At 49.1% G+C, this 25,815-nt stretch overlaps 2 protein-coding genes across 2 annotated transcripts; both read left to right on the plus strand.

Annotated features, from left to right (window-relative positions):
* The first annotated feature begins 1,965 nt into the window (after positions 1-1,965).
* Positions 1,966-9,841, plus strand: Hykk (hydroxylysine kinase). Its single transcript, XM_042697719.1, has 5 exons — positions 1,966-2,105; positions 5,313-5,663; positions 5,950-6,089; positions 8,261-8,444; positions 9,347-9,841. Exons 2-5 carry the CDS (start codon positions 5,318-5,320, stop codon positions 9,829-9,831), a joined length of 1,155 nt encoding a protein of 384 aa, XP_042553653.1. The 5' UTR covers positions 1,966-2,105; positions 5,313-5,317; the 3' UTR covers positions 9,832-9,841.
* A 5,047-nt stretch (positions 9,842-14,888) lies between these two features.
* On the plus strand, positions 14,889-24,989 carry Psma4 (proteasome 20S subunit alpha 4). The gene is made up of 9 exons (XM_042697727.1): positions 14,889-14,988; positions 16,565-16,590; positions 16,835-16,877; positions 17,446-17,608; positions 19,097-19,174; positions 19,803-19,891; positions 20,693-20,823; positions 22,015-22,138; positions 24,608-24,989. The coding sequence occupies exons 2-9, from the start codon at positions 16,588-16,590 to the stop codon at positions 24,760-24,762; spliced, it is 786 nt and encodes a 261-aa protein (XP_042553661.1). The 5' UTR covers positions 14,889-14,988; positions 16,565-16,587; the 3' UTR covers positions 24,763-24,989.
* Positions 24,990-25,815: the final 826 nt, after the last annotated feature.

Raw genomic sequence — 25,815 nt, forward strand, 5'->3', positions numbered from 1 at the left:
TGCACAAATGGGTTTCAATTCAGTATGTCAATTTATAAGTTTAATGCATTTTGATCAATGTCACCTATACCATCCTTCCCACCCCTCAAGTTACCTGGTTCTACTTCGATTTAAGTACATTAAGTCGGACTATTCACTGACCATTCGGTCCGTTCCTCTGTCCTCACTTCCCATTAAACCCACCTGTCAGACAAAATGTGTTTGTGCCTCCAGGTGTTCATTTTGACTCGTATCTCCCATAGTTGGGATTATAGGCATGCACCACCACACCTGACAAAAGTACAATATTTGTGAAGAAGTTCCAGGGAGTACCAATGCATGCCAAAGGAGACAGTTGGGAGTCTAGTCCTTTCTCTAAAATTTCTTTAATCCTCATTGAAAAAGCATGAATAGAAGTGGAATAGTGTGGGAAAGTGGGGAGAATTCAGGCGCTGCCTGGGCTGTCAGCGTTACCTGAAGACCTAAAGGAGGGAATTCAATATGTCATCCCTGGGGCTGCAGAAAGACAGCCCTTCTTTGGGGGGTGGAGGGGTCCGGTCATGGGGCCTGAACTCTGGGCCTGGGCACTGTCCCTCAGCTCTTCAGCTCAAGGCTAGCGCTCTACCACTTGAGCCACAGCGCCACTTCTGGTTTTTTGCTTTTTGCTTATGTGGTGCTGAGGAATCGAACCCAGGGCCTAATGCATGCAAGGCAAGCACTCTACCACTGAGCCACCTTCCCAGCCCCAGCCCTGCTATTTGTGAAGCAGAGAAGAACCATATGCAAAGTGCAGAAATGATTTAAAAGGTTCAAGAGGTATGTGTGTGTGTGGTGGGGCTACATATACCTTTTTGGGTTTTTTTTTTGCCAGTCCTGGGGCATGAGCTCTGGGCCTGGGCACTGTCCCTGAGCTTCTACCACTTGAGCCACAGCACCACTTCAGACTTTTTCTGTTTATATGGTACTGAGGAATCGAACCTAGGGCTTCATGCTTGGTAGGCAAGCACTCTACCACTAAGCCACATTCCCAGCCTTTCATAAACACTCTTTGAGAGGAGGTACTGCTTTGTGGCTCAGGGTGGCCTCAAACTTCAGATACTCCTGCCTTAGCCTCCTCCCCAATGCTGAAATGACAGACAGCCACCACGTAAGGCAGGTGGCTGATGGAGGCTGGGAAAATCATCCAAGTCCATATATAATCGTGACTGTAGATAGCCTGCTGTGTCCTTACAGAGGGGAAAAAAAGAGCAGGTGCAATGTGGAAACACCGACACAAAATAGAGACCAAATTGCAGGCCACCAGTGATGGGTGTCCAGAATCCACGCCGTAGAGAGCGTTCCGATCAGTCAATCAAACCACACTATCAGAGCCCAGGCCTTAGAGCCAGCGTTCTGACCTGTCAATCAAACCACGCAGTAGAAAGAGCGTTCTGATCTGTCAAGCAGAATTCCCGCAGTCCAGACAGCTCTGACCTGTCAATCAAGAGGTCCTGCTTGGCTGGAAAGCGCCCTTGACAATTACGCTCATTCTAACTCGGGCGCCCCAGAGCCCAGGTCCTCGGGGCCGCCCTTTCCGAAGGTGTCCTCCAAGACACGGGAGAGTAGGAATAAAGCCAGGACACAGAGTTCCACGCTGGGACACTTGGACACTTTACAAGGCCAAGAAGGTCCAAGTCGCCGCCACCTCTGGTGTGGATGGGGCGGAACCGAGAGGTGCCACTCATGGGCCCCAAGAATTCTAAATGGCTACTTGCCGGCGAGTGAAGTTTCGCGCAGTCAATCGAAAGGCAAGAGTTTCAATCACGCACGAGGTATCCGGATTCTGATTGGGGTACTAGCCCAGCAAAGGTGGGGCTTCGGTTGCAGTAAGCCAATGAGAAACCTCACCTCTGAATTTCTCTTTAGAGCCGCTGGGGGTGGGGCTGGGCAAAGTCCGGGGCGTTAAAGCCAAACCTGGCCTGCAGTAGTGCGCGCTGATTGGGTGGCGCGGAGCTGGGAGGAGCCAATCAGAAGTCGCCGCTGGCGGGGCTGGGCGCGGCCCCTCCTACTCTACCTGAGTGCGCGGCGGCGGGTGGATCGCTGCGCGGCGCACCGCGGGTTCGGACCTGGACGTCGGACCGTGGCGGGTGAGCCGGGCACAGCAGGGGGAGGCAGAGGCGACCTCCGGGTCCCGCGGGGTGGGGGACGTCCCCGAGAGCCGGGAGGCTTGCAGAGAGCCTCGGGTCTCCTCCAGCACCCCGCTGCACCCCACAACCGCGGAGGACCTGGGGCCCCGTCCCCCTCGCTGCAGTCAGTGGCGGGGCTGGGACCCCAGAAGGAAAGCCTGGGACTGGAGAGGCGGGCGGGCCCAGCCCCCGGAGAGGTTAGAGTCCCTGCAGATCCGCCCCTGAGCCCCACCTGGAGGAGTCGGATGGCCCTGGAGTGTTGGGGTGCAGACAACCTTGGGGTCCTCATGGGCCAGGCGTGGAGCGTTCGATTCGCGTTCCCCAGCCTTGAATGCACGGAGCAGAAGATTGCAGAAGAAAGGTAGCTTGAGAGAGGTGCCGAGCTGCAGGTCGTTCACTGGCCCTGGGGAGAGAGGGAAGAATGTTGAGGGGTTCTGGTTCCATCTGTGGCACCAAGTGCAGAGGTGAAGGTCCGACCCCCCTCCCCCACCCCCCGCCCCCCAGCTCTGAGAGCGGGACAAAGATCAAAGATCGCGAGCTCTGACACCAACCTTGAAGTTGGAAATTCTTGGTTCCTGAGGGTTTTTCAAGAGCAAGAAATAAAAACCAGCAAACCTGTAGGATTTGGATCCTTCCTCCTCTTGCCATATTGTGTATGTGTGTGCACGGGCGCACTTGTGCCAGTATTAGGACTTGAACTCAGGGCCTCATGCTCTTGATTTGCTTTTTTTTGGGGGGGGGAGGGGGTCTGGTCGTGGGGCCTGAACTCTGGGCCTGGGCGCTGTCCCTCAGCTCTTCAGCTCAAGGCTAGAGCTCTACCACTTGAGCCACAGCGCTACTTCCGGCTTTTTTTCCTTTTTTCTTATGTGGTGCTGGGGAATTGAACTCAGGGCCTCATGCATGCAAGGCAAGCGCTCTACCACTGAGCCACCTTCCCAGCCCTTGATTTGCTTTTTTGCTACTACTTGAGCCACAGCTCCAGGCTTTTTGCTGGTTGCCTGGAGATAATAGTCTCACAGATTTGTTCCCCCCAGGCTGTCTTTGAACCTTGATCTCAGCCTTCTGACTAGCTAGGATTCCAAGCTTTGCCCAGAGATTGTGTTTGCTGTTTCTTCCTGTGTATTTGTTTACTTTCAAGAGCAGATCTATTCTGTGTCTCGGATTGTATGACTTAGAGTCCTTTAGGTACAAGGGGTGGAGGGGAAGGCCTGTTAGAGCCCCCAAAGAGAATTTGAGCAGTTTGTTATCAGAGCTTGAAAAGACATTTAGAGGATAATCTATTATAGAATGGTTAATCAAAGTTTCAGTGGTCTGGGAACCGCAGTGAAACTTAAGTATAACATACTTCTCCCCCTTGGCAACTTTTTGGTTGGTCATATTTTATTGTCTTTGCTAACAATGCAGGCCTGGGGCTTGAACTCAGGCACTGTCCCTGAGCTATTTTGCTCAAGGCTAAGCCACAGCTCCATTTCTGGCTATTTGCTGTCTTATTGGAGATAAGAGTCTTGGCAGTTTGCTGATAAATTGGAGATGGAATCTCAAGGATTTTCCTGTCTGAGCTAGCTTCAAACTAGGATCTTCAGATCTCCTGAGTTGCTGGGATTACAGGTGTTAGCCACAAGTGCCTGGCAAAAACAGGGCTTTTCTAAAGCTCCACATAAGGAAAATGTTCTGAATCAGAGAGAGATTAACTTCTGTTCCTTTCAACTTTACCAGCTAATCATTCAATGAGGCTTTGATGGCTCATACCTGTAGCCCCAGCTACTGAAAAGGCTAAGACCTGGAGGAAAGGGATTTGAAGCCAGCTAGGGGCAGAAAAGTCCTTGAGAATCCATCCTAATTAACCAGCAAAATGCCAGACTGGAGGCATGGCTCAGGTGGTAGAACACTAGCCATGAACAAGAAAGCTAAATGAGAGTCCCCAGGCCCCTAAGTTAAAGCTTCAGTATTAGTGCATGCACACGCGTGTGCACACGTGTACACACACACACAACACACACCAATAATTTGTATCAAATTCAAAATTGTTCTCATATCCTTAGCACTTGGGAAGTGAAATTTAATTTCAGGCTTTCCTCTAGGAGTTAATACTTCAGTTCATCTTACAATCTGAATCCAGGCCTTACACCAGTTTATATTTATTTATTTTTGTTGGTCATGGGGCGTGAATTTAGGGCCTACGTGCTATCCCTGAGCTTTTTTGCTCAGGGCTAGCACTCTACCATTTTGAGCCGTAGCACCACTTTTACTTTTCTAATGGTTAACTGGAGATAAGAGTCTCTTGGAATTTTCCTGCCTAGCCTGGCTTCAAATGGTGATCCTCAGATTTCAGCCTTGAGAGTAGATAGGATTACAGGTGTAAGCCAGTAACACCTGGCTAAAATTCCTTTAAAAGTCTTAAGTCCCAAACAGTTGGACAGGATATACTGGTTCCCATATATTGCAGGTGCAAAAATGGTTTTAAAACCTTTAGACTTTGTAACAATATCTTTAGTCAACAAAGGCTGGGCAGCTTAATTTTGCTTCTGAAAACAACAAATGCTGTGGTTAAAATTAAGGGTGGGAAATTATTGTCAAAAAGGAAACAACAATCCAGGCATCAGTGGCCCTTGTTTGTAATCTTAGCTGTAATTCAAGTGGTAGAATGCTAACCTTGAGCAAAAAAGCTCAGGTATCAACACCCAGGCCCTGAGTTCAACCCCAGGACCAAAACAAAAATAAATAAATAAATAAAAGCTGGGCACGGATGGTTCACCTCTGTAATCCTATCTACTCAGGCTGAGATTTGAGGGTCATGGTTCAAAGCCAGCCAGGCAGGAAAGTCCATGAGACTCTTACATTTAGTTAATCAGGGAAAAAAAAGCCAGAAGTGGAGTTGTGGCTCAAGTGATAGAGCATTAGCACCAAGTCCACAACCCACTAAATCAATCAATCAATCATCAATCAGTGTATGCCAGAAGTAGCGCTGTGGCTCAAGTGTTAAGAGTGCACACCTTGAGCTGAAGAGCTCAGGGACAGTGCCTAGGCCCTGAGTTCAAGTCCCATGACCACCACCACCACCAACAACAAAAAGTAGTATAGAGAAACACTGGTGTCTTGAGAAAATGCATTTAAACCAGTCCCTTTCTTCTCTGCCTCCTTTTCTGCTTCTCGTTTGTTTTCTGCCAGGTATAATGTCAAGTGGAGATGCGCACCCGTCCCCGGCCCTCGCCAAGCCCACGTTCACCGAGCCACAGGCCTCTGCGCTGGTAGAGTCTGTGTTTGGGTTCAAAGTGTCCAAGATCCAGCCACTTCCCAGCTATGATGACCAGAACTTCCACGTTCACATTTCACGCCCCAAAGATGGTGCGGACAGGCCCCTGGAGTATGTCCTCAAAATCAGCAACACGGAATGCAGCAAGAACGCCGAGCTGATTGAAATGCAGAATGAGATCATCATGTTCCTCAAAGCAGCTGGCTTCCCTACTGCCTCTGTGTGCCGCACAAAAGGAGACAGCACCACGTCCCTCATGTCCATTGGTAAGAGCCCACTGGCTCACCAGGACAGCTCTTGTCCAATCACATGGCTGCATTTTGACCACAGGTAGAAATCACACTCCTAGCTGGGCACCAGTGGCTCATGCCTGTAATCCTGGCTACTCCGGAGGCTGAGATCTGACGATCACAGTTCAAAGCCAGACTGGACAGGAAAGGCCATGAGACTCTTATCTCTAATTAACCACCTGAAAACCAGAAGTGGGGCCTGAGTTTCAAGCCCCAAAACTGATCAAGAGAGTTGACAGAATATGTCATTTTGTGTGTCTAGACAGTGGATCTGGAATCAAAAACCACTTGGTGAGGCTGATGACGTATCTCCCGGGCAGACCCATTGCCGAGGTTCCTGTTGGCCCCCCGTTGTTGTATGAAATTGGAAGACTAGCTGCCAAGTTGGATAAAACGTTGGAGGTAAGATTCGGGATCCTTTTGGTTTAGGAAGGATTTTTGTTTATTGACTCATTCTTTTTGTTGTTGTTGTTGCTAGTGCTTGGGCTTGAATTCAGTGCCTGGGCACTGTCCCTGAGCTCTTTTTCTCAAGGCTAGTACTCTACCATATTGAGCCATAGCACCACATCTAGCTTTCTGATGGCTCATTGGAGATAAGAGTCTGGGGCTAGCTGGGCACCAGCAGCTCACGCCTGTAATCATAGCTATTCAAGGAGGCTAAGATCTGAGGATTGAGGTTCAAAGCCAGCTCCCACAGAAAAGTCCTCATGAGACTCTTTTTATTTATTTTTTTTTGGGGGTCCGGTCGTGGGGCCTGAACTCTGGGCCTGGGCGCTGTCCCTCAGCTCTTCAGCTCAAGGCTAGTGCTCTACCACTTAAGCCACAGGGCCACGTCTGGCTTTTTTTCTTTTTGCTTACGTGGTGCTGAGGAATAGAACCCAGGGCCTCAGGCATGCAAGGCAAGCACTCTACCACTGAGCCACCTTCCCAGCCCCCCTCATGAGACTCTTACCTCCAATTAACCACTCAAAACCAGAAGTGGCCCAGTGGCTCAAGTGGTATAGAGTCCTAACCTTGGGCACAAAGAGGCTCAGGAACAGTGCCTAGGCCCTGAGTTCAAGAGCCACAACCAACAATAAAAAAATAAAAACTAGCCGGGTGCTGGTGGCTCATGCCTGTAAATCCTAGCTACTCAAGAGGCTGAGATCTGAGGATCATGGTAAGCCCGGGTAAGAAAGTCCATGAGGGCTGGGAAGGTGGCTCAGTGGTAGAGCGCTTGCCTTGCATGCATGAGGCTCTGGGTTCGATTCCTCAGCACCACATAAGCAGAAAGTGGTGCTGTGGCTCAAGTGGTAGAGCACTAGCCTTGAGCTGAAGAGCTGAGGGACAGTGCCCAGCTCAGAGTTCAGGCCCCATGACCGGACCCAAAAAGAACAAAAAAACAAAAAAAAAGAAAGTCCATGAGATTCTTATCTCTAACTAACCAACAGAAAACTGGAAGTGGCGTTGTGGCTCAAGTGGTAGAGCACTTGCCTTGAGCTGAAGAGCTCAAGGACAGTGCCCAGGCCCAGAATTCAAAACCCACGACTGACAAAAATAAAAATACAAAGAGTCTGTGGCTTAGTGGTAGAGTGCTTGCCTAGCATGTATGAAGCCCTAGGGTTTGATTCCCCAGTACCACATACACAGAAAAAGCCAGAAGTGGTACTGTTGCTCAAGTGGTAGAGGGTACCCTTTAGCAAAAAGAAGCTGGGACCTAGAGTACAAGCCCCGGGACTGGCAAAAAGAAAAAAAAGGTCTCATGGACTTTCCTGCCTAGGCTGGCTTCGAACCACGATCCTCAGACCTCAGCCTCCTAATAACTAGGATTAGAGGTGTGAGCACTGGGCTCTGGCCAATGGCTGGAATTTTAATTGGAATGATTAGGAAGTCCTTGCATGGAGGCAGTTTTGTTTTTTTGTGGGTTTTTGTTGGTGGTGGTGGTGGTCGTCGTGGAGGTCGTGGAGCTTGAACTCTGGGTTTGGGCTCTGTCCCTGAACTCTTCAGCTCAAGGCTATTACGCTACCACTTAAGCCACAGTGCCACTTCCAGTTTTCTGGTGGTTCACTGGAGATGAGACTCTCATAGACTTTCTTGTGTGGGCTGGCTTTGAACTGTGATCCTCAGATCTCAGCCTCCTGAATAGCTAGGATTACAGGCGTGAGCCACCGGCGCCCAGCACCCGCTGCAGGAGAGGCAGTTTTGAATAAAAGGCCTGGTGGAAATGCAGGACATTAACTAGGCAGATACGGGAGACAGAACCACCAGGGCCAGGCCCTGAGGCTTCTCCAGCAGGTGGCCAAATGTGGTTAGAGTTGAGTAACCAGAAGAGGTAGAAGTAGAGTAGGAGTGGCTAAAGGTCCTGGAGTGAGACATTAAGGCTCATTAAGTAGCCTAAGCCACCTCTGTCTCCAGAGTGCTGGAATTACAGGTATGCCCTACCATGCCTGGTTGCATTTGCCCTATTATAAATAGGGTAGGTCAATGTCCTTGAGAGAAGCTGGTGTTGAAGTGGAGAGTTAAGCCCCCAGCAGATCCCAATGGCGGTGGCTTTGAATGTCTTATCAAGAAGCTGTTTCTTCCTTTTGCTTTAGACATTTCATCACCCCAAACTGAGTCTCCTCCACCGGGAGAATTTCATCTGGAATCTGAAGAATATTCCTCTTCTGGAGAAATTTGTGGATGCCCTGGGCCACAACCGAAACCGGGAGATTGTCGAGCAAGTCATCCAGCTGTTCAAGCAGGAAATCCTCCCCAGATTAAGTCATTTTCGAGAGTGTGAGTTTGCCATTGAGGGAAAGCTATCCTTAATACTTTTTCTTTCTTTCTCTCTCTTTCTTTCTTCTTTCCTTTTTGCTAGTTCTGGGGCTTGAACTCAGGGCCTGGGCACTGTCTCTGAGCCTCTTTGTGCTCAAGGCTAACGCTCTTCCACTTGAGCCACAGCACCATTTCTGAGTTTTTTGAGTAGTTTATTGAAGATGAGAGTCTCACAGACTATTCCTGCCCAGACTGGCTTTGAACCAGGATCCTCAGATCTCAGCCTCTTGAGTAGCCGGGATGATAGGCGTGAGCAGCTTCCTTAAGACTCTTATCTCCAGTTAATGATCAAAAAACCTAGTCACCTGTAATCCTAGCTACTCAGGAGGCTGAGATCTGAGGATCTCGGTTCAAAGCCAGCCCGGGCAGGAAAGACCTTGAGACTCCTGTCTCCAATAAACCACCAGAAAACCAGAAGTGGCGCTGTAGCTCAAGTGGTAGAGCGCTCGCCTTGAGCTGAAGAGCTGAGGGACAGCGCCCAGGCCCAGAGTTCAAGCCCCACGACCGACAAAAAAAAAAAAAAAAGATCAAAAAACCCAAAAGTGCCACTGGGTGCTAGTGGCTCCTACCTGTCATCCCAGCCACTCAGGAGGCTGAGAACTGAGGATCTATGGTTGGAAATCTGCTCGGGACAGTGAAGATCCTAAGAGTCTTACCTCCAATGAATCACCAGAAAATGGGAAGTGGTGCTGTGTGGCTCAAAATGGTAGAGCACTAGCCTTGAGCAACAGAGCTCAGGGACAGTGCCCAGGCCCTGAGTTCAAGCTGTACAACCGGCACTAAGAAAAAAAGGTGTGTGTGGGGGGGGGGGGGGACGGAAGAGAGTGAACTGAACTGTTCTCGTATGCTTGCTCCACCGGCAGGTCTTAATCATGGCGACCTGAATGATCACAACATTCTAGTGGAGGCCAGCAGAGTGCCCTTCGGCGATACCCCGTACCAAGTCTCGGGCGTCTTGGATTTTGATGACATGAGCTTCGGGTACTACGTGTTCGAAGCAGCCATCACCATCATGTACATGATGATCGAGAGCCAGGACCCCCTGCACGTGGGAGGCCATGTGCTCGCTGGGTTTGAGAGTGTCATCCCCCTGACGGCCGTGGAGCGGGCTGCTTTGTACCTCCTTGTCTGCAGCCGCTTCAGCCAGTCCCTCGTTATGGCTGCCCACTCCTGCCAGCTGCACCCAGAGAATGAAGAATACCTCATGATCACGGCCAAAACAGGGTGGAAGCACTTGCAACTGATGTTTGATATAGGCCAGCAAGCTGTAGAAGAGATCTGGTTTCAGACCGCCAAGTCTTATGAATCTGGGCTCCCCCCTCCAGGACTGGATCAAAGTTCACATTAAATTGGATGATCAAACAAACACAACAACAACAAAACACTCAGTGGGTGCTGGGCTGCAGGGCTCACTCCTGTAATCTCAGCTACTATCCCAGTTACTCTGGAGGCTGAGATAGGAGGATCTTGGTTGGAAGGCAGCCTAAGCAGACATATCCAAGAGACTTTTATCCCCAACTAACCAGCAAAAAGCTGGACATAGAGTGCCAACCTTGAGTGAAAAAGCTAAGGCACAGTACCCAGGCCTTGAGTTCCAATACCAGCACACACATACACAAACCTCAGTAGGACCGAGTCAAAATTTGTGAAGGAACTTTTTCCCCTACATCGATAGGGAAGATTCATTGTGAATATTCATGGAGCACATAAAACCTCTAAGATCTTCAAGTCATCTCTCATGATTACTGCTAAACCTTGAGTATAACTTGAGTATAACTTGGGTGCTAGTGACTCACATCTGTACTCCTAATTACTCAGGAGGCTGAGATCTGAGGATTGTAGTTCAAAGTCCTTGGGATGCTTATTTCTCATTAACCACCAAAAAGCCAGAAGTGGAGCTATGGTTCAAGTTGGTAGAATGCCAACCTTGGGAGAGAAAGCCAAATAAGAACATGAGGCCCTGAGTCCAAGCCCCAGTACTGGCACAAAAAAACAAACAAAACTTGAGATGGAAGCAGACTCAGACTCTGGAACTCCAAAGACAGATGCTTCCACTATAAGCAAGGGAAAGCTGCCTAAATAGAAGAAATTTTCAAGCTGGATCACAGTTTGAAGCCAGCCTGGACAGGAAAGTCCCTGAGACTCTTATCTCTATTTAACCAGCAAAAAGGACAGAAATGGAGCTGTGGCTCAACTGGTAGAGCACTAGCCTTGGGCACAAAAACTCAGGGACAGCAACCATGCCCTGAGCTCAAGCCCCAGCAGGACTGGCACCAAAGGAAAAGTTTGCAGGCTGATCCCAGAAAGGTCCCTCTGCTGATTTTATTTTTTTTTTGAGACATGGTTTCACTACATTGCCCAGACTGGTCTCATATTCCTAGCCTAGCATCCACTACTGGTACTACAGGCACATCCAACATGCCCCTACCAGATATTTTTCATTTTCTGTAATATATGTGTATGTGTGTATGAATATATAAAGTCAGTAAAACTATCTTTATAATTGGTTTAAATTATACCACTGTGTTTCCTTCACTGATTCCTCTTAACAGCTCTCAGTATAATTTAGTAAATGGCTGTTTGCTTATATTTAGGGTTTTGTTGTATTTCGTTTGAAACAGGAAGTCTAAATTATTTGAGCTAGACTCAAAGTCTTGGGCTCAAGTGATCATTCTGCTTTAGACTGCAGAGTAGCAGGGATTATAGGTGTGTACTATGACATGCTATTCATTTTCTTTTTTTTTTCAAACTGAAATCCTCAGATCTCAGCCTCCTGACTAGCTAGGATGACAGGCATGAGCCACTGATGTCCAGCTACATGCTATTCATTCTTATAGTTTGAACTACCCATTCTTTGTAGATAACACTGGAAGCCTAAGTACTCAAACACCCTGTCCATAGTTACCTATTGGATATGTATGAATAGCGATGATTCTGTAAGTAATGATTCTGCCTGCCAGCCTGTCTATACTTTCCAAAATTACATCTCTCTGACTCTACTTGCATTGTACCTTTTTAATATTTCTAATGCCTCAGTCTCTTTTTCTGTAAGATCAAGGTACTTGTCTCATGATTAGTTGTAAAGACTTCATGAGACTATGCCAAGCCAGGTAGCTCACACCTGTAATCCTAGCTATTCAGGAAGCTGAGATATGATGGTGGTTTGAAGCGAGTCCTGACAGAAAAGTCCATGAGATTCTTTTTTTTTGGGGGGGGGGGGGGGCCTGGTCGTGGGGTCTGAACTCTGGGCCTGGGCGCTGTCCCTCAGCTCTTCAGCTCAAGGCTAGCGCTCTACCACTTGAGTCACAGCACCACTTCCGGCTTTTTTCTTTTTGCTTATGTGGTGCTGAGGAATCGACCCCAGGGCCTCTGGCATGCAAGGCAAGCGCTCTACCACTGAGCCACCTTCCCAGCCCTCCATGAGATTCTTATCTCCAATAAACTACCAGAAAACAAAAACAAAAAACAACGAAGTAGAGCCCCGGTGTCAGTGGCTCATGTTTGTCATCCTAGTTACTCAGGAGGCTGCAATCTGAGGATCATGGTTAGAAGCCAGCCCAGGGAAGGAAAGCCTGTAAAACTATTTATAGCCAATTAACCACCAAAAAAGCCAGAAGTGGCTCAAGTGGCAAAGTGCCAGCCTTGAGCACAAATGCTCAGGAACAGCAGCCATGCCCTGTGTTCAAGCCCCAGAACTGGCACAAATAAAAATAAGATTGGAGGGCTGGGAAGGTGGCTCAGTGGTAGAGCACTTGCCTTGCATGCCAGAGGCCCTGGGTTCGATTCCTCAGTACCACATAAGAAAAAAGCCGGAAGTGGTGCTATGGCTCAAGTGGTAGAGCACTAGCCTTGAGCTGAAGAGCTGAGGGACAGCACCCAGGCCGAGTTCAGGCCCCACGGCCGGACCCAAAAAAAAAAAATTAAAAAAAAAAAAAAGATTGGAAAGGAGAGGTAGGTATTGAACAAACATGGCCAGTTCAGCAAAAATAAAATACTGCATTTTGATACTAACAAGGGAAATAACATTCAGAAGCAGAGACCAAAATGAACACACACAAAAGTGAGCCTAGTCATGATTGTTTTATATACTTAACAAATGATGGGCAAGAGGCTGTGAGGACCAAGTTTTAAAACTTTTTTTAGCCAGTCACTGGTGGCTCACGCCTGTAATCCTAGCTACTCAGGAGGCCGAGATCTGGGGATCATGGTTCAAAGCCAGCCTGGGCACGAAAGTCCGTGAGACTCATCCCCAATAAACCTAGAAAACCAGAAGTGGTACTGTGGCTCAAGTGGTAGAGTGCTAATCTTGAGCTGAAGAGCTGAGGGACAGTGCCCAGGCCCAGAGTTCAAGCCCCATGACTGACAAAAAAAAAATTGTTTTTCTTGTTACTATAAAGGTGATGGACACAAGGGTTAGTTACATAAGTCAAGCAAGGAGAACGTTGCTTCCCTTTTTTTTTGTTTTTTTTGTCAGTGGTAGGGCTTGAACTCAAATCTTCAGCTTGAGCTAACGCTCTACCACTTGATCCACAGCACCACTTCTGGTTTTCTGGTGGTTCATTGGAGATAAGAGTCTCACGAACTTTCCTGCCTGGGTTGGCTTTGAACTGCAATCTTCAGATCTCAGCCTCCTGAGTAGCTAGGAGTACAGGTGTGAGCCACCAGTGCCCAAAAAGGATTACATTTCTTTTTGGACCATATCCCCCCTTCCCTCGATCTCTCCTGTTTTTCCAACTCACTTCCCACAGTTGTGTAGTTCACTTTCCACAGTGTCCAGTGAGAACCACTGCTGCATTTGTCCACCCTTCATCCCTCTGTGCCGTTTCTCCACCCCACCACTCCCAAGACAGAGAAATCAACAGGACAAAAAGATGGGCTGGGAATCTGGCTTAGTGGTAAAGTGCTTGCTAAGCATGCATGAAGCCCTGGGTTCAAGTCCTCTGTACCACATACACAGAAAAAAGCCAGAAGTGGTGCTGTGGCTCAGGTAGTAGAGTGCTAGCCTTGAGCAAAAGCAGCTCAGGGACAGTGCCCAGGCCCTGAGTTCAAAAGAAAAGAAAAAAAAAGCAACAAAGAAAAAAAATCCACTTCTTTGCATTTCCTGGAGTTCATTTCAATAAATATTGTTTTGTTTTGCTTAGAACCTGAAAAGAAAATCTTTTTTTTTTTAATCATAAAGATGCCGTGCAGAGGGATTACAGTTGCATGAGAAAGGCAATGAGTACATTTCTGGTCGAGCATCAATCCATACTATTTTACACGATCAGAAGCACATAGGCGTGGGGCCTTTGTGTCCCTCTCCTAAGAGCCGTCCTCCTTTGGTCTCCCTGAGTGTGAAGCCTGGAGTCCTGTGTCATATGGTGAGGACGTCCACGGACAGGTAAATCCAAGAGACTCTCCTGGCACAAAAGCCAGAACCGGAGGCGTAGTTCAAGCAGTAGAGCTTCAGCTGCGCTGTGTGCGTGTGCATATGCGCGCGTGCGTGTGTGCGTGCACGTGTGTACGTGTGCGCCTGTATGCGCGTACGCACACGTGTGCACGTGTGTGCACGTGTGCGCATATGCATAAGTGTGTGCGCATGTGTGTGCACGTGTGTATGTGTGTGCACGTGTACGCATGCATGTGTGCACGCATACGTGTGTGCACATGCGCGCATGTATGTGCGTACACATGCGTGTGTGCATGTGTGTGCGTGCACATGCGTGTGTGCATGTGTGTGCTGGGGGGGGTGGCGGGGAGGGAGACCAAGTTCAAGGCCCCCGCATTCAAGACGCAGGGCCCAGCACAAAATAACGAAGGACGCGGACCTCAGCGGGTGCCAGGCCCGAGCTGGGGGCAGGGCGCGGGCCTCGGTGGGGCCTGAGCTCCGGGCAGGGCGCAGCGGGGCAGGGCGTGGGCCTCGGTGGGGCCGGGCCTGAGCTCGGGGCAGGGCGCGGGCCTCGGTGGGGCCTGAGCTCGGGGCAGGGCGCGGGCCTCGGTGGGGTCGGGCCTGAGCTCGGGGCAGGGCGCGGGCCTCGGTGGGGCCTGAGCTCCGGGCAGGGCGCGGGCCTCGGCGGGGCCAGGCCCGGGGCAGGGCGCAGGCTGGGATTCCACTCGGTCCTCACAGGGAAGACAAACGCGAATGAGGGTTCAGCTCCGTGGGACAGCGCTGGCCCGGCCCTCAGCTCTGCCAACACCTAAGATCAACTGAACTCCCGACTCCTCCTCTCCCGGCGCCCCGCGTCCAGGGCCACAGCACGCACCCCGCGCCCGCCCGGCCCCGCGCATGCGCCGCCCCGGGCGATTTCCCCCCCCCCCCCCCCGCGCCGGTTCCCGGGTGCCCGGCGCCGCCGGCCCCGCCCCCACGCCCACTTCCGTGTTCCGCCGCCACGCCCACCGGCGCTTCTGCGCGTGCGCGACGGCCATCTTTGTCGCGGGTCGTCCGGCAGCCGTAGTGGTTCCTCCCGAGCGGAGCAGCGCAGCGGTCGCCGCCCGGGTCTCCGGTCCTCAGCCGTCGTCCCTTTGGGTGAGCGTCTCGGTGGCGGGTGTCTGGGGGGCTCCGCGGGGCGTGGTGGCTGTCCCCCCCCGGGGGCGCGAGCCGGCCCGCGGCGCGTCCCGCGCGCCATGACTCCGCACCGGCCTCGGCCTCGGGGACGGCCGGGCCTGCGCTGGGCCCCGCCGGCCGCCGTCCTTCCCGGCCCGCGCGGGGCCGGCTCCGCGGCGGGGACGCCGGCGCTGGAGACGCCGGTGGATCCGAGATGGGGCCGGGCGTGGGGACGGGAGCGTGCTTGTCCCCACGCGGGCCTCCCCGTCCCCCTCCGTCCCCCCCCGCCCTCCCCACCCCGCCTGCCTCTCCTCTGTCCCGACGGCCCTGGGGCCGGACGGGGGCCCCTCACATTTAGAGATGAAATTCAGTTGTTGTTTGGCCCCCATCCGGACTCGAACTCCGTTACCTGACGTTTTCGCTCCTGGGCCAGCGCTCTGCCCAGCCCTGCCAGGCCTCCATCCAGCCCTGCCAGGCCTCCATCCAGCCCTGCCAGGCCTCCATCCAGCCCTGCCAGGCCTCCATCCAGCCCTGCCAGGCCTCCATCCAGCCCTGCCAGGCCTCCATCCAGCCCTGCCAGGCCTCCAGCCCTCGGTTGGTTGGTTGGTTGGGTGGGTGGGTGGTTGGTTGGATGGTTTCAACCAAGCTGGGCACACTGGTGTTTACCTCTCCAGGCTTGATTCTTGGTCCTCCCAATTTTGGGAGGATCCATAGCCCCGGCCCTCAGGATTGTCTTTTTTTTTTTTTTTTTTGCTGAACCAAGAAAGGCTGCTCCAGTTGATGTCGCCTGTGTCCACCTCCCCGCCCCCTTCCCCAAGCTTAGCACCCTTCGTCAAACTCCAGCCGTGGGCGTGCTTCGTGCCCCCTGAGCTGGGTCCCACGTGCTCCTCTGGCTGGGGTATCCTTTGCTTTTCTTTCCCCCTGTTTCTTGTGTACCTGAGGGTTCTCAGCTTGTTCCTGTGTCTCTCGTCTTCTCGTTTCTTGTATCAGTTTCTCAAAAAAGAGCTCCTTGATTTTTCTCCATCCCTCTTCCACCTCACACACAATGGATGCCTCTTTCCATAGTACTTTATAATCTGTGCCTGGGGATTGGAGGTGTGGCTCAGTTGGTAGGGCGCTAACCAATGAGAGTCAGATACTGAGTTCTAAGTCCAGTCTCAGACCTAAAAGGAAAGAGATACAATCTGTGTAAGGATTGGATTTACCTATGTCTTCATGTTCTACCATGGAGCATGCTTCCTGGCACTTTTCAGGTGCTGAGTTAAAAGTCAGCTGAATGAAGTCAGGAAACACTTTTTGGTCTTGGTGCTGGTCCTGGGCCTAGTGCTATGTTCTGTCTACCACTTGAGCCACGCCCCAAGCCCTTTTTGCCTTAGTTTTCAGAAAAGGTCTTAGACTTTTATCCAAACTGGCCTTCAACTATGATACTCTATTCTTCCCTTTCCCAAGTAGCTGGGATTAGAAGTGGGTTATCCTGAACCAGAAAATAATTGTGAATTATATTTTGTTTGTGTGTGAATTTTATTTTGATGGTTCTGTTTTTGTTTTTTTTTTGCAGGAATTTTGTAAAGTTAAGAAACAATGGTGAGTTGATATTACACATAAACTTTTCCTAATGAGTAATATTGCTGTATTCAGCAAACAGACTTGCATGAGAAAATTGGATTGGAAGGAAGAAGAAACAGGAATGATGTCTTCTTCCTTATCAGCTTCCTCCCCCAGGCTGAACTCTGTGCCCCAAGATACGCTTTGTGACTTAGAAGATCTGTGGGCTTGTACAAGTTGGTATTCAGTATGTAGCAATACTTGTATGCTTTTTCTTTTGCAGTCTCGAAGATATGATTCCAGAACCACTATATTTTCTCCAGAAGGTAAAAAAATTAAAAGTGCTTTATGTGCCTAAAGTACTTTCCTTCCTTCCTTCCTTCCTTCCCTCCCCTCCCCTTCCCTCCCCTCCCCTCCCTCCCCTCCCCTCCTTCCTTCCTTCTTTCCTTCCTTCCTTCCTTCCTTCCTTCCTTCCTTTCTCTCTCTCTCTTTCTCTCTCTCTTTCTTTCCTTCTTTGGTCATGGGGCTTGAACTGTGGGCATGAGCTCTTCAGCTCAAGCCAGCACTTTACCACTTGAGCCACAGCACCACTTCTGTCTTTCTGGTGGTTAATTGGAGATAAAGAGACTCATGGACTTGCCTGCCCTGGACTTTGAACCTTCATCCTCAGATCTCAGCCTCCTAAGTAGCTAGAATTATAGGGTGATCCACCAGTTCCCAGCTAAAGTGTTAGACTTTTGTGAAGGGAAATCTATACACATTTTGGGGGATGTTAGTGTCATTCTCATGCATAAGGAAACTAAATGGGACTGTGGCTGGAGCCGTGCTGGCTTTCTCTGGACAGTGGAGCAGGAGCACTGAGGAGCCCAGGCTTCTCACTGCTGTGTTTTGCAGGTCGCTTATATCAAGTTGAATATGCCATGGAAGCCATTGGACATGCAGGCACCTGCTTGGGAATTTTGGCAAATGATGGTGTTTTGCTTGCTGCAGAGAGACGCAACATCCACAAGCTTCTTGATGAAGTCTTTTTTTCCGAAAAAATTTACAAACTCAATGAGTAAGTGAGAGGTGGGAAGGAATTTTAACTGTTTTACTCTCTCCCAAACATGGCATCTGCATGCTTGGGCAGGGTTCTTGTGGGTGACAAGGTGGAATTGAGCAGTTTATTGTTACTTGTGAAAACTTGTTCTGCTTTTATTTTGCTTGAAAACTGAGGCTCGGTATTCTGTGTTACTCCTTTTTTACTTATTCAGAGTATTTATTATAATGGAAGTATGTAGTTTTTTTTTTTTTTTTTTCCTTTTTGCCAGTCCTGGGGTTTGAACTCAGGGCCTGGGCACTATCCCTGAGCTTCTTTTGCTTAAGGCTAGCACTTGAGCCACAGCACCACTTCTGGCTTTTTCTGTGCATGTGGTACTAAGGAATCGAATGCAGGATTTCATGCATGCTAGGCAAGCACTCTACCAGTAAGCCACAAAAATCACATTATTGTGATTTTGTGATATGTGTACTGATAAAAGCTTAGACTTTTTTTTTTTTTTTTTATGGCAGTACTAGTGTTTGAACTCAGGGCTGTCTCCTTAACTCTCTCACTTAAGGCTGGCCCTCTACTACTTGAGACACATCTTCACTTCCTACTTTTTTGTTTGTTTTGTGGTTTTTTTTGTGTGCCGGTTCTGGGACTTGAACTCAGGGACTGGGTGTTGTACCTGAGTTTCTTTTGCTTAAGGCTATTGCTCTACCACTTGGAGCCATAGTTCCACTTTGGCTTTTTTTTTTCTTTTCTTTTTTTTTTCTTTTTTTTCTTTTTAGTAGTTTATTGGAGATACAAGTCTCATGGACTTCCATGTCCAGGCTGGCTTTGAACCGTGATCCTCAGAACTCAGCCTCCTGAGTAGCTAGGATTACAGGCGTGAGCCACCAGCACCTGGTGAACCTTAAATTTGAGTTCAGATTTGGGCTTCCCCAATATATGCTATGTAAGCTTATGCTGGCTATTGACTTAGGGCCTTACAGATTCTCAGGGTGATTTTTTTTTTTTAAGTCTAAATACGGTAAAAATGAATGTAATGACTGCCTGGCATATAGCAGGCCCTTGAAGTATTTAGAAAGGCTGTTTAGAAATGTAGAATTACACCAAATCTTTACCAAAGAAGAGAGCTGTTGGAAGTTTGGGCATAGGCCAACTACCCCCAGTCGTACAGGATTTCTGTCCTGTTTGGGTGTACAAACTTTGCAGTTAATGGAAAGTTGGAAAATCCCACCTTCATTGGCCAGCAGGGGAAAGCTGGTCATTAGCTGGTCACTGGAGCCTTTGGCACTTATGTACGGAGACTCTTTGGAGCCTGCTCAGCAGCCCACAGGCTTCACTAGGCTTTGTGACAGTGGATGATGTCTAGATTGGAACACACACACAAGATAAAACTTGGGATTTTAGCTGCTTCTGTAAAACAAGTTTGGTGAAATCCTAATAGTTCCTATACTTCTTGACATTGACCCCCTATTAACCCCTTCCCTGTTAAACATCAGTCCTCTCGCCTCCCAGGGACATGGCGTGCAGTGTGGCCGGCATCACCTCTGATGCTAATGTTCTGACCAACGAACTGAGGCTCATCGCTCAAAGGTATGGATGCAGCAGCGTGACTGATGGTGTGACACCAGCTGTTATGAGAGAAAGAACTCATTTTTTTTTATGGGGATAAAACTGATTTAAAATCCTGTTGATTTGAATTTTTTTCATAAACTTAAAATGTTATTTACTGATCAGTGTTCTTACACTGATGAAGTTGCATTGTAATTAATAAAACGATTTGCTGGGTAGTAACCTCTCTGGACAACTACTTAAGTATGATTTTTTAAAAAAAAGCTTAAAATTAATAAAATAGGGCTGGGAAGGTGGCTCAGTGGTAGAGTGCTTGCCTTGCATGCATGAGGCCCTGGGTTCTATTCCTCAACACCACATAAGCAGAAAAAGCCAGAAGTGGTGCTGTGGCTCAAGTGGTAGAGCGCCAGTCTTGAGCTGAAGTGCTCAGGGATAGCACCCAGGCCCACAGTTCAGGCCCCACAACCAAAAACAACAACAACAACAACAAAAAACTATTATTTATTGTAAGGATACTGGAACATGTAGATATTTGCTCAAGTTCCAAGTGACCATTCGGCTGTCCTTATGACAGATTTGTTTTCAGAGGGCATATTCCTTAGGTGTGTGTATTTTAGAAAATACTCACGTACTGTTCTCTTTATCCTAGGTATTTATTACAGTATCAAGAGCCGATTCCTTGTGAGCAGTTGGTTACAGCACTATGTGATATCAAACAGGCTTACACACAGTTTGGAGGTACTAAGCTTCTTAGAAATACTGTTGTAAACACCACAAACAGCCAAACATGGTGGCTCACATCTGTAATCCTAGCTACTCAGAAGGCTGAGATCTGAGTATCAGAGTTTCAAGTCAGCTAGGGAAGGAAAGTCTGTGAGACTCTTCTCTCCAGTTATGCACCAAAAAGCCTGAAGTGGAGCTGTGGCTCATGTGGTAGAGCACTAGCCTTGAGCAATAAAGCAAAGGGACATCACTTAAGTCCTGAGTTCAAACCCCATGATTGGCACAAAAAAAATTGAGGAATAATAACCTCTTTAAGACAGTGAAAAGAAGGCTGGGAAGGTGGCTCAGTGGTAGAGCGCTTGCCTTGCATGCATGAAGCCCTGGGTTTGATTCCTCAACACCACATAAACAGAAAAGGCTTGGAAGTGGCGCTGTGGCTTGAGTGGTAGAGCGCTAGCCTTGAGCTGAAATGCTGAGGGACAGCGCCCAGGCCCAGAGTTCAGGCCCCACAAATCTCTTCCCACATGTGAATCACCATATAGTTTATTAATAGGAAATTGAAAGGCCAAAGTAACGTTCTCTATATCTGGAAACAGATTGTTTCTTCATCATAGTGTGATTCAGCTCTGAGCTGCTGTGTCCTCGTGTCCTTCTGGCTGGGTCTGCATCCCAGAAACAGGTGGAGTCTGTGAGCACAAAGCTGCTCAGGCAGCTTAACTTCACAGTGGAGGCATTAGCCACACCAGCTGAGCTCGGGTGGCTAATGGGACACTGAATTCAGGTTGCTGGTGTTCAGCTTCTTTCCCTTTTCTTCAGGCAAGCGTCCCTTTGGTGTCTCACTGCTCTACATCGGCTGGGACAAGCACTATGGCTTCCAGCTGTATCAGAGTGACCCCAGTGGGAACTACGGGGGCTGGAAAGCCACATGCATTGGAAATAACAGTGCTGTGAGTATGTCTGCCGCCCTGAAACCCGAGTAGAGATGGTGTGACCAGCAGTGATCATCGCTACACAGCTTCCATGCCGTGGACAGTATCTGGTTTCTGTTGTACTGGATGCCTGTGGCTCACACCTGTCTTCCTGACTACTCAGAAGACTGAGATTTAAGGATCATGGTTCAAAGCCAGCCTGGGCAGGAAGTCCTTGAGGCTCTTATCGCCAATGAACCACTCAAAAAAGCTGGAAGTAGAACTGTGGCTCAAATAGTAAACACAAACACTCAGGGACAGTGCTCTGGCCCCAAGTTCCACCTCAGTATCTGCACACAAAAGCTTTCCTTCACAGAGTATCCATGCCCCATTTCACTCCATCTCCAGTCTACCTTCCCTACCATGAAGACGGCTTTTACTGCCTGCAATGCCAGTGAAAAAGTAGGCATTTGTCTTTTTTTTTTTTTTTGTCAGTTGTGGGACTTGAACTCTGGGCCTGGGTGCTGTCCCTCCGCTCTTCAGCTCAAGGCAAGCACTCTGCCATTTGAGCCACAGCACCACTTCCGGTTTTCTGGTGGTTTATTGGCGATAAGAGTCTCATAGCCTTTCCTTCCTGGGCTGGCTTTGATCCACGATCCTCAGATCTCAGCCTCATGAGCTAGGATTACAGAGGTGAGCCACCGGTGCCTGGCATGTTTTGTTTTGTTTTTAATTATATTTTCACTGTGTTAAGTAGTTGTACAAAGGAGTTACCACTCATCAAATCAGTTTATGAATATACTGTGTCTTCATCGATGTCACCCTTCATTCTCCCCGTCATTCCCCAACCTTCCTTCTCTCAGTTTTCCTGGTTTCATTGGATACACATTGAACAGGTGTTGTTTTTTGGTTTTTTTTTTTGGTCGGTCGTGGGGCTTGCACTCTGAGCTTGGGCACTGTCCCTATGCTCCTCAGCTCGAGGCAAGCGCTCTACTGCTTGAGCCACAGCGCCACTTCCAGTTTTCTAGTGGTTTATTGGAGATAAGAGTCTCATAGACTTTCCTGCCTGGGCTGGCTTTGAACCATGATCCTCAGATCTCAGCCTTCTGAGTAGGATTACAGGCGTGAGCCACCGGCGCCCGGCTTATGTGTTGTTCTTTTAGACAGATCTGTTACTTAACATATGCAAAAGTTGAAGAAAAATCTCTGTGTTGATTCCTTGTTTTCTAGGCAGCTGTGTCAATGTTAAAACAAGACTACAAAGAGGGGGAAATGACTTTGAAGTCGGCACTTGCTTTGGCCATCAAAGTGCTGAATAAGACCATGGATGTTAGTAAACTGTCTGCTGAAAAAGGTAACTCCCACTGTCTTGCCCTCTCCCAGTAGATCAGCCAGGGAACCAATGATGTAGTGAGAGTTATCAAGTGCACGGAGCTCTGTCTGCCGTGTTGCCCTTCTCCACTGTAGCAGCGCTTATGAGCCATGTGGCACTGCACCTGCTCCCTAAGTGAGGTTAAGTGGAGCCCTGATAAACTTGTATAACCACAGTCCAGTACCCTGTGGACAGCTTAGGACTTGAACCTGAATTCCGTTAGTACTGGTGAGCAAAAGCCTAGAGACCCTGTCCCAGGTAGTAGATAATCAAGACTTTGTATCAACCTATGCTTCTGTGTGTGTGACAAAGAATGCATGGCTGTGTATCTATGTGTAGGCCATATATACTTCATCCTGTCCAAGATGGAACATTCACCATGAGTCCTCAGAAACTTCCCTGCTTTACTACATATACCCCCTCCCCCCCTCTCATTATAGGGCTTGAACTTGGGGACTAGATGCTGTCCTTGAGCTCTTTCTCTCAAGAGTAGCATTCTACCACTTTGAGCCATAGCTCTACTATTTTTGGTTGGTCGTGGGGCCTGAGCCTGTGGGCCTGGGCCCTGCCCCTCAGCTCTTCAGCTCAAGGCTAGTGCTCTACCATTTGAGCCACAGCCCCACTTTCGGCTTTTTCTGCTAATGTGGTGCTAAGGAATCGAACCCAGGGCCTCATGCATGCAAGGCAAGCACTCTATCACTGAGCCACTTTCCCAGCCCCACAGCTCCACTTTTTGGTGGCTAATTGGAGAGAAGAGTCTTATGGACTTGCCTGCATGGGCTGGCTTTAAATCGCAATCCTCAGATCTCAGCCTCCTCAGTAGCTAGGATGATGGGTGAGCCACCAGTGCCCAGCCTGCTCATCTCTTTTTTAAAAACTTTTATTTTTTTTTTATGTAGTACAAAGGAATTGAACTTAGGGCCTCATTCATGTTAGGCAAGTACTACCACTAAGCCACAGTCCCAGCCCCTGCTCATCTCTTATGTTAAGTAGTATTCAGTTTAAATCATGATCTCATGTAACGCACAGAAGGTTGAGGTTAATGAACAGATGGGTTAGTGGAGAGTTACTTCACTCCCAGGATCAAAAGTTATTTTTTTAGAAGAATCTCAGTTCAGAGCGAGTGTGGGCAGGAAAGTCTATGACGCTCTTGGGGCTGGGAAGGTGGCTCAGTGGTAGAGCGCTTGCCTGAGGCCCTGGGTTCGATTCCTCAGCACCACATAAGCAAAAAGAAAAAAGCTGGAAGTAAGTCTATGACGCTCTTATCTCCAATTAGCCACCAGAAAACCAGAAGCAGCACTGTGGCTCAAAGTGGTAGAGTGTTAGCCTTGAGCCAAAAGAGCTTAGAGCTTAGGTATAGTTCCCAGGCCCCAAATTCAAGCCCTATGACTGACAAAAAAAGTTGTCTACTTGGGGTTGGGGTTGTGGCTCAGGTGGTGGTGCACCACCCAGTGAACAAAAGCATCAGATACCAAGTTTGAGTCCTGGTCTTGGACAAACAAACAAAAAGTTTCCCTCTTCCATGAAGGAGGCCCCCATTCTGTTTCCCCACACCAGAAATCCCTCCCTCGCAGGTTTCAGGTGATTTTTCTTGCCCATAGCCCTGGAAACTTCCTTTCTTGCCACTGGTCTGAAAAGCCCATGAAGGGTTAAGTGTCATTACTGGGAGAAGGTTTGGCGAAGCATGGGTGGGTTCCATCAAGGAGATGAGGGTTCCTTCTGTCAGCACTGCTCACAACAAGTCTGTGAAAGAGCTGCTGCTGACTACACATCTAAGGGAGAGAGAGAATGGCTGCTGAGAAAGTTGGCATGGGTGAGGAGAAAATATTGAGGTAGAAATGGAAAAGATGTTATGAAACCAGGACCCAATGGTTTACACCTGTAATCTTACTCAGAAGACTGAGATCTGGGGATCACAGAAGCCAGCCCAGGCAGGAAAGACAGTGGGATTCTTTTTTTTTTGTCGGTCGTGGGGCTTGAACTCTGGGCCTGGGCGCTGTCCTTTAGCTCTTCAGCTCAAGGCTAGCGCTCTACCACTTGAGCTACAGCGCCACTTCCGGTTTTCTAGTGGTTTATTGGAGATAGGAGTCTCACGGTCTCTCCTGCCCGGGCTGGCTTTGAACCGCGATCCTCAGATCTCAGCCTCCTGAGTAGCTAGGATTACAGGTGTGAGCCACCGGCGCCCGGCGCAGTGGGATTCTTATCGCTAATGAACCACCAAAAAGCCAGAAGGAGCTGTGACTCCTGATAGAGCACTAGCCTTAAGCAAAAGAAGCTCAGGGACAACACCCAGGCCCTGAGTTCAAGTCCCAGACTGAAATAAAGGTACCTAAGGGAATATGAGTCATATTAATCATAAACACGCAGAGTAGTTAAGGCTCAGCGTAAGGTGAGTAGACAGCTTTGTGGCCTGTGATGTGTGTGTCACGTGATGTGTGTGCTTGTTTCCAGTGGAAATTGCCACGCTCACCAGGGAGCATGGGAAGACGGTGATCAGAGTTCTCAAACAAAAGGAGGTGGAACAGCTGATCAAAAAACACGAGGAAGAGGAAGCTAAGGCTGAGCGGGAGAAGAAGGAGAAGGAGCAAAAGGAAAAGGATAAATAGAGGACTGGGGTCTGTGCCTCTGTCACATTCTACTTCTGGGTTAAAATAGCATCTTCCGCCCGGCGGCCGTTCAGACTTGGGCGTTGGGCAAACAGGACATGGTGCCCCCAGTTGGGGCCTTGATGTTTTGTCTAGTTGATTACTAATTGTAAATGATGATTTATTCTTTATGGACACCTTATTCTTTCACCTTATTTTTTTTGGAATAAAACTTGGAAAGAATGGAATGGGAGTAGTGAAGAGAAACGTCGGATAACCATTAGTTCCGGCCCCAGCATTGGAAGAGCCTGGGATTGGCTGCGTGTGTCAGGTGCACTGTGGCTGGCGCTTCCACAGCGTGCGTGTTTCCCCCTTCTGGAACAATTGCCCATCCCTGTCCTACTTGCCAAGGTTGGCTGAGAACAGCACGTAGGCCTAGCAAACAGCATGGATGTATGAGAGGTTGCTGGGCCCTGGCTGCTGGCACCAAGGCTGCTGTGCGCCGTGGCCTAAGCCACAAAGAAGATGGATGTGGGGGTTAGAGGTGTGGAGAGCAAGTGGGACCAGGGCCAAAGAGAGCCCCACAGCTGAATTTTGCTCACTTGGCCAATTAGGTTCTCTCGTGACCAGTGCTGCTTAAGAGTCTGGCGCACAGAGCAGCAGCCTCTGCAGCAGCAAGGGCTTGGCTAGAATTGCAGATGGAGTGTTCCACCCCAGACCTACTGAGCTCAACTATCTGGGCATGAAGCCCAGTGTGGGGTTTTTGAACCTAGGGCCTTATGCCAAAGGTTTACCCCTAAGCAACATCTCCAGCTTGGTTTTTTGTTTTTGTTTTTTGCCAGTCCTGAGGCTTGAAAACTCTGGGCCTAGGCTCTGTTCCTGGGCTTCTTTTGCTCACAGCTCACATTCTACCACTTAAGCCACAGCACCACTTCCAGATTTTTCTGAGTAGTTTATTGGAGATAAGAGTCTCACAATCTTGCCCATGTAATTGTAACCCCTCTGTACGGTATTTTCACAATTAAAAAAAAAAGCAGGACGCCAGTGGCTCACGCCTGTAATCCTACCTACTCA

The sequence above is a fragment of the Dipodomys spectabilis genome, unplaced genomic scaffold (genome assembly GCF_019054845.1).
Source record: "Dipodomys spectabilis isolate Male_0828 unplaced genomic scaffold, ASM1905484v1 ptg000228l, whole genome shotgun sequence".
Classification (NCBI taxonomy): Eukaryota; Metazoa; Chordata; class Mammalia; order Rodentia; family Heteromyidae; genus Dipodomys; species Dipodomys spectabilis.

Coding starts and splice junctions, on each gene's coding strand:
- Psma4 (XM_042697727.1), top strand. Junction 17,609..19,096: donor AAAATTTACAAACTCAATGA/GTAAGTGAGAGG, acceptor CTCGCCTCCCAG/GGACATGGCGTGCAGTGTGG. Junction 19,892..20,692: donor GGCTTACACACAGTTTGGAG/GTACTAAGCTTC, acceptor CCTTTTCTTCAG/GCAAGCGTCCCTTTGGTGTC.
- Hykk (XM_042697719.1), top strand. CDS start 5,318: ATGTCAAGTGGAGATGCGCACCCGTCCCCGGCCCTCGCCAAGCCCACG. Junction 5,664..5,949: donor CACGTCCCTCATGTCCATTG/GTAAGAGCCCAC, acceptor TTGTGTGTCTAG/ACAGTGGATCTGGAATCAAA. Junction 6,090..8,260: donor AGTTGGATAAAACGTTGGAG/GTAAGATTCGGG, acceptor CTTTTGCTTTAG/ACATTTCATCACCCCAAACT.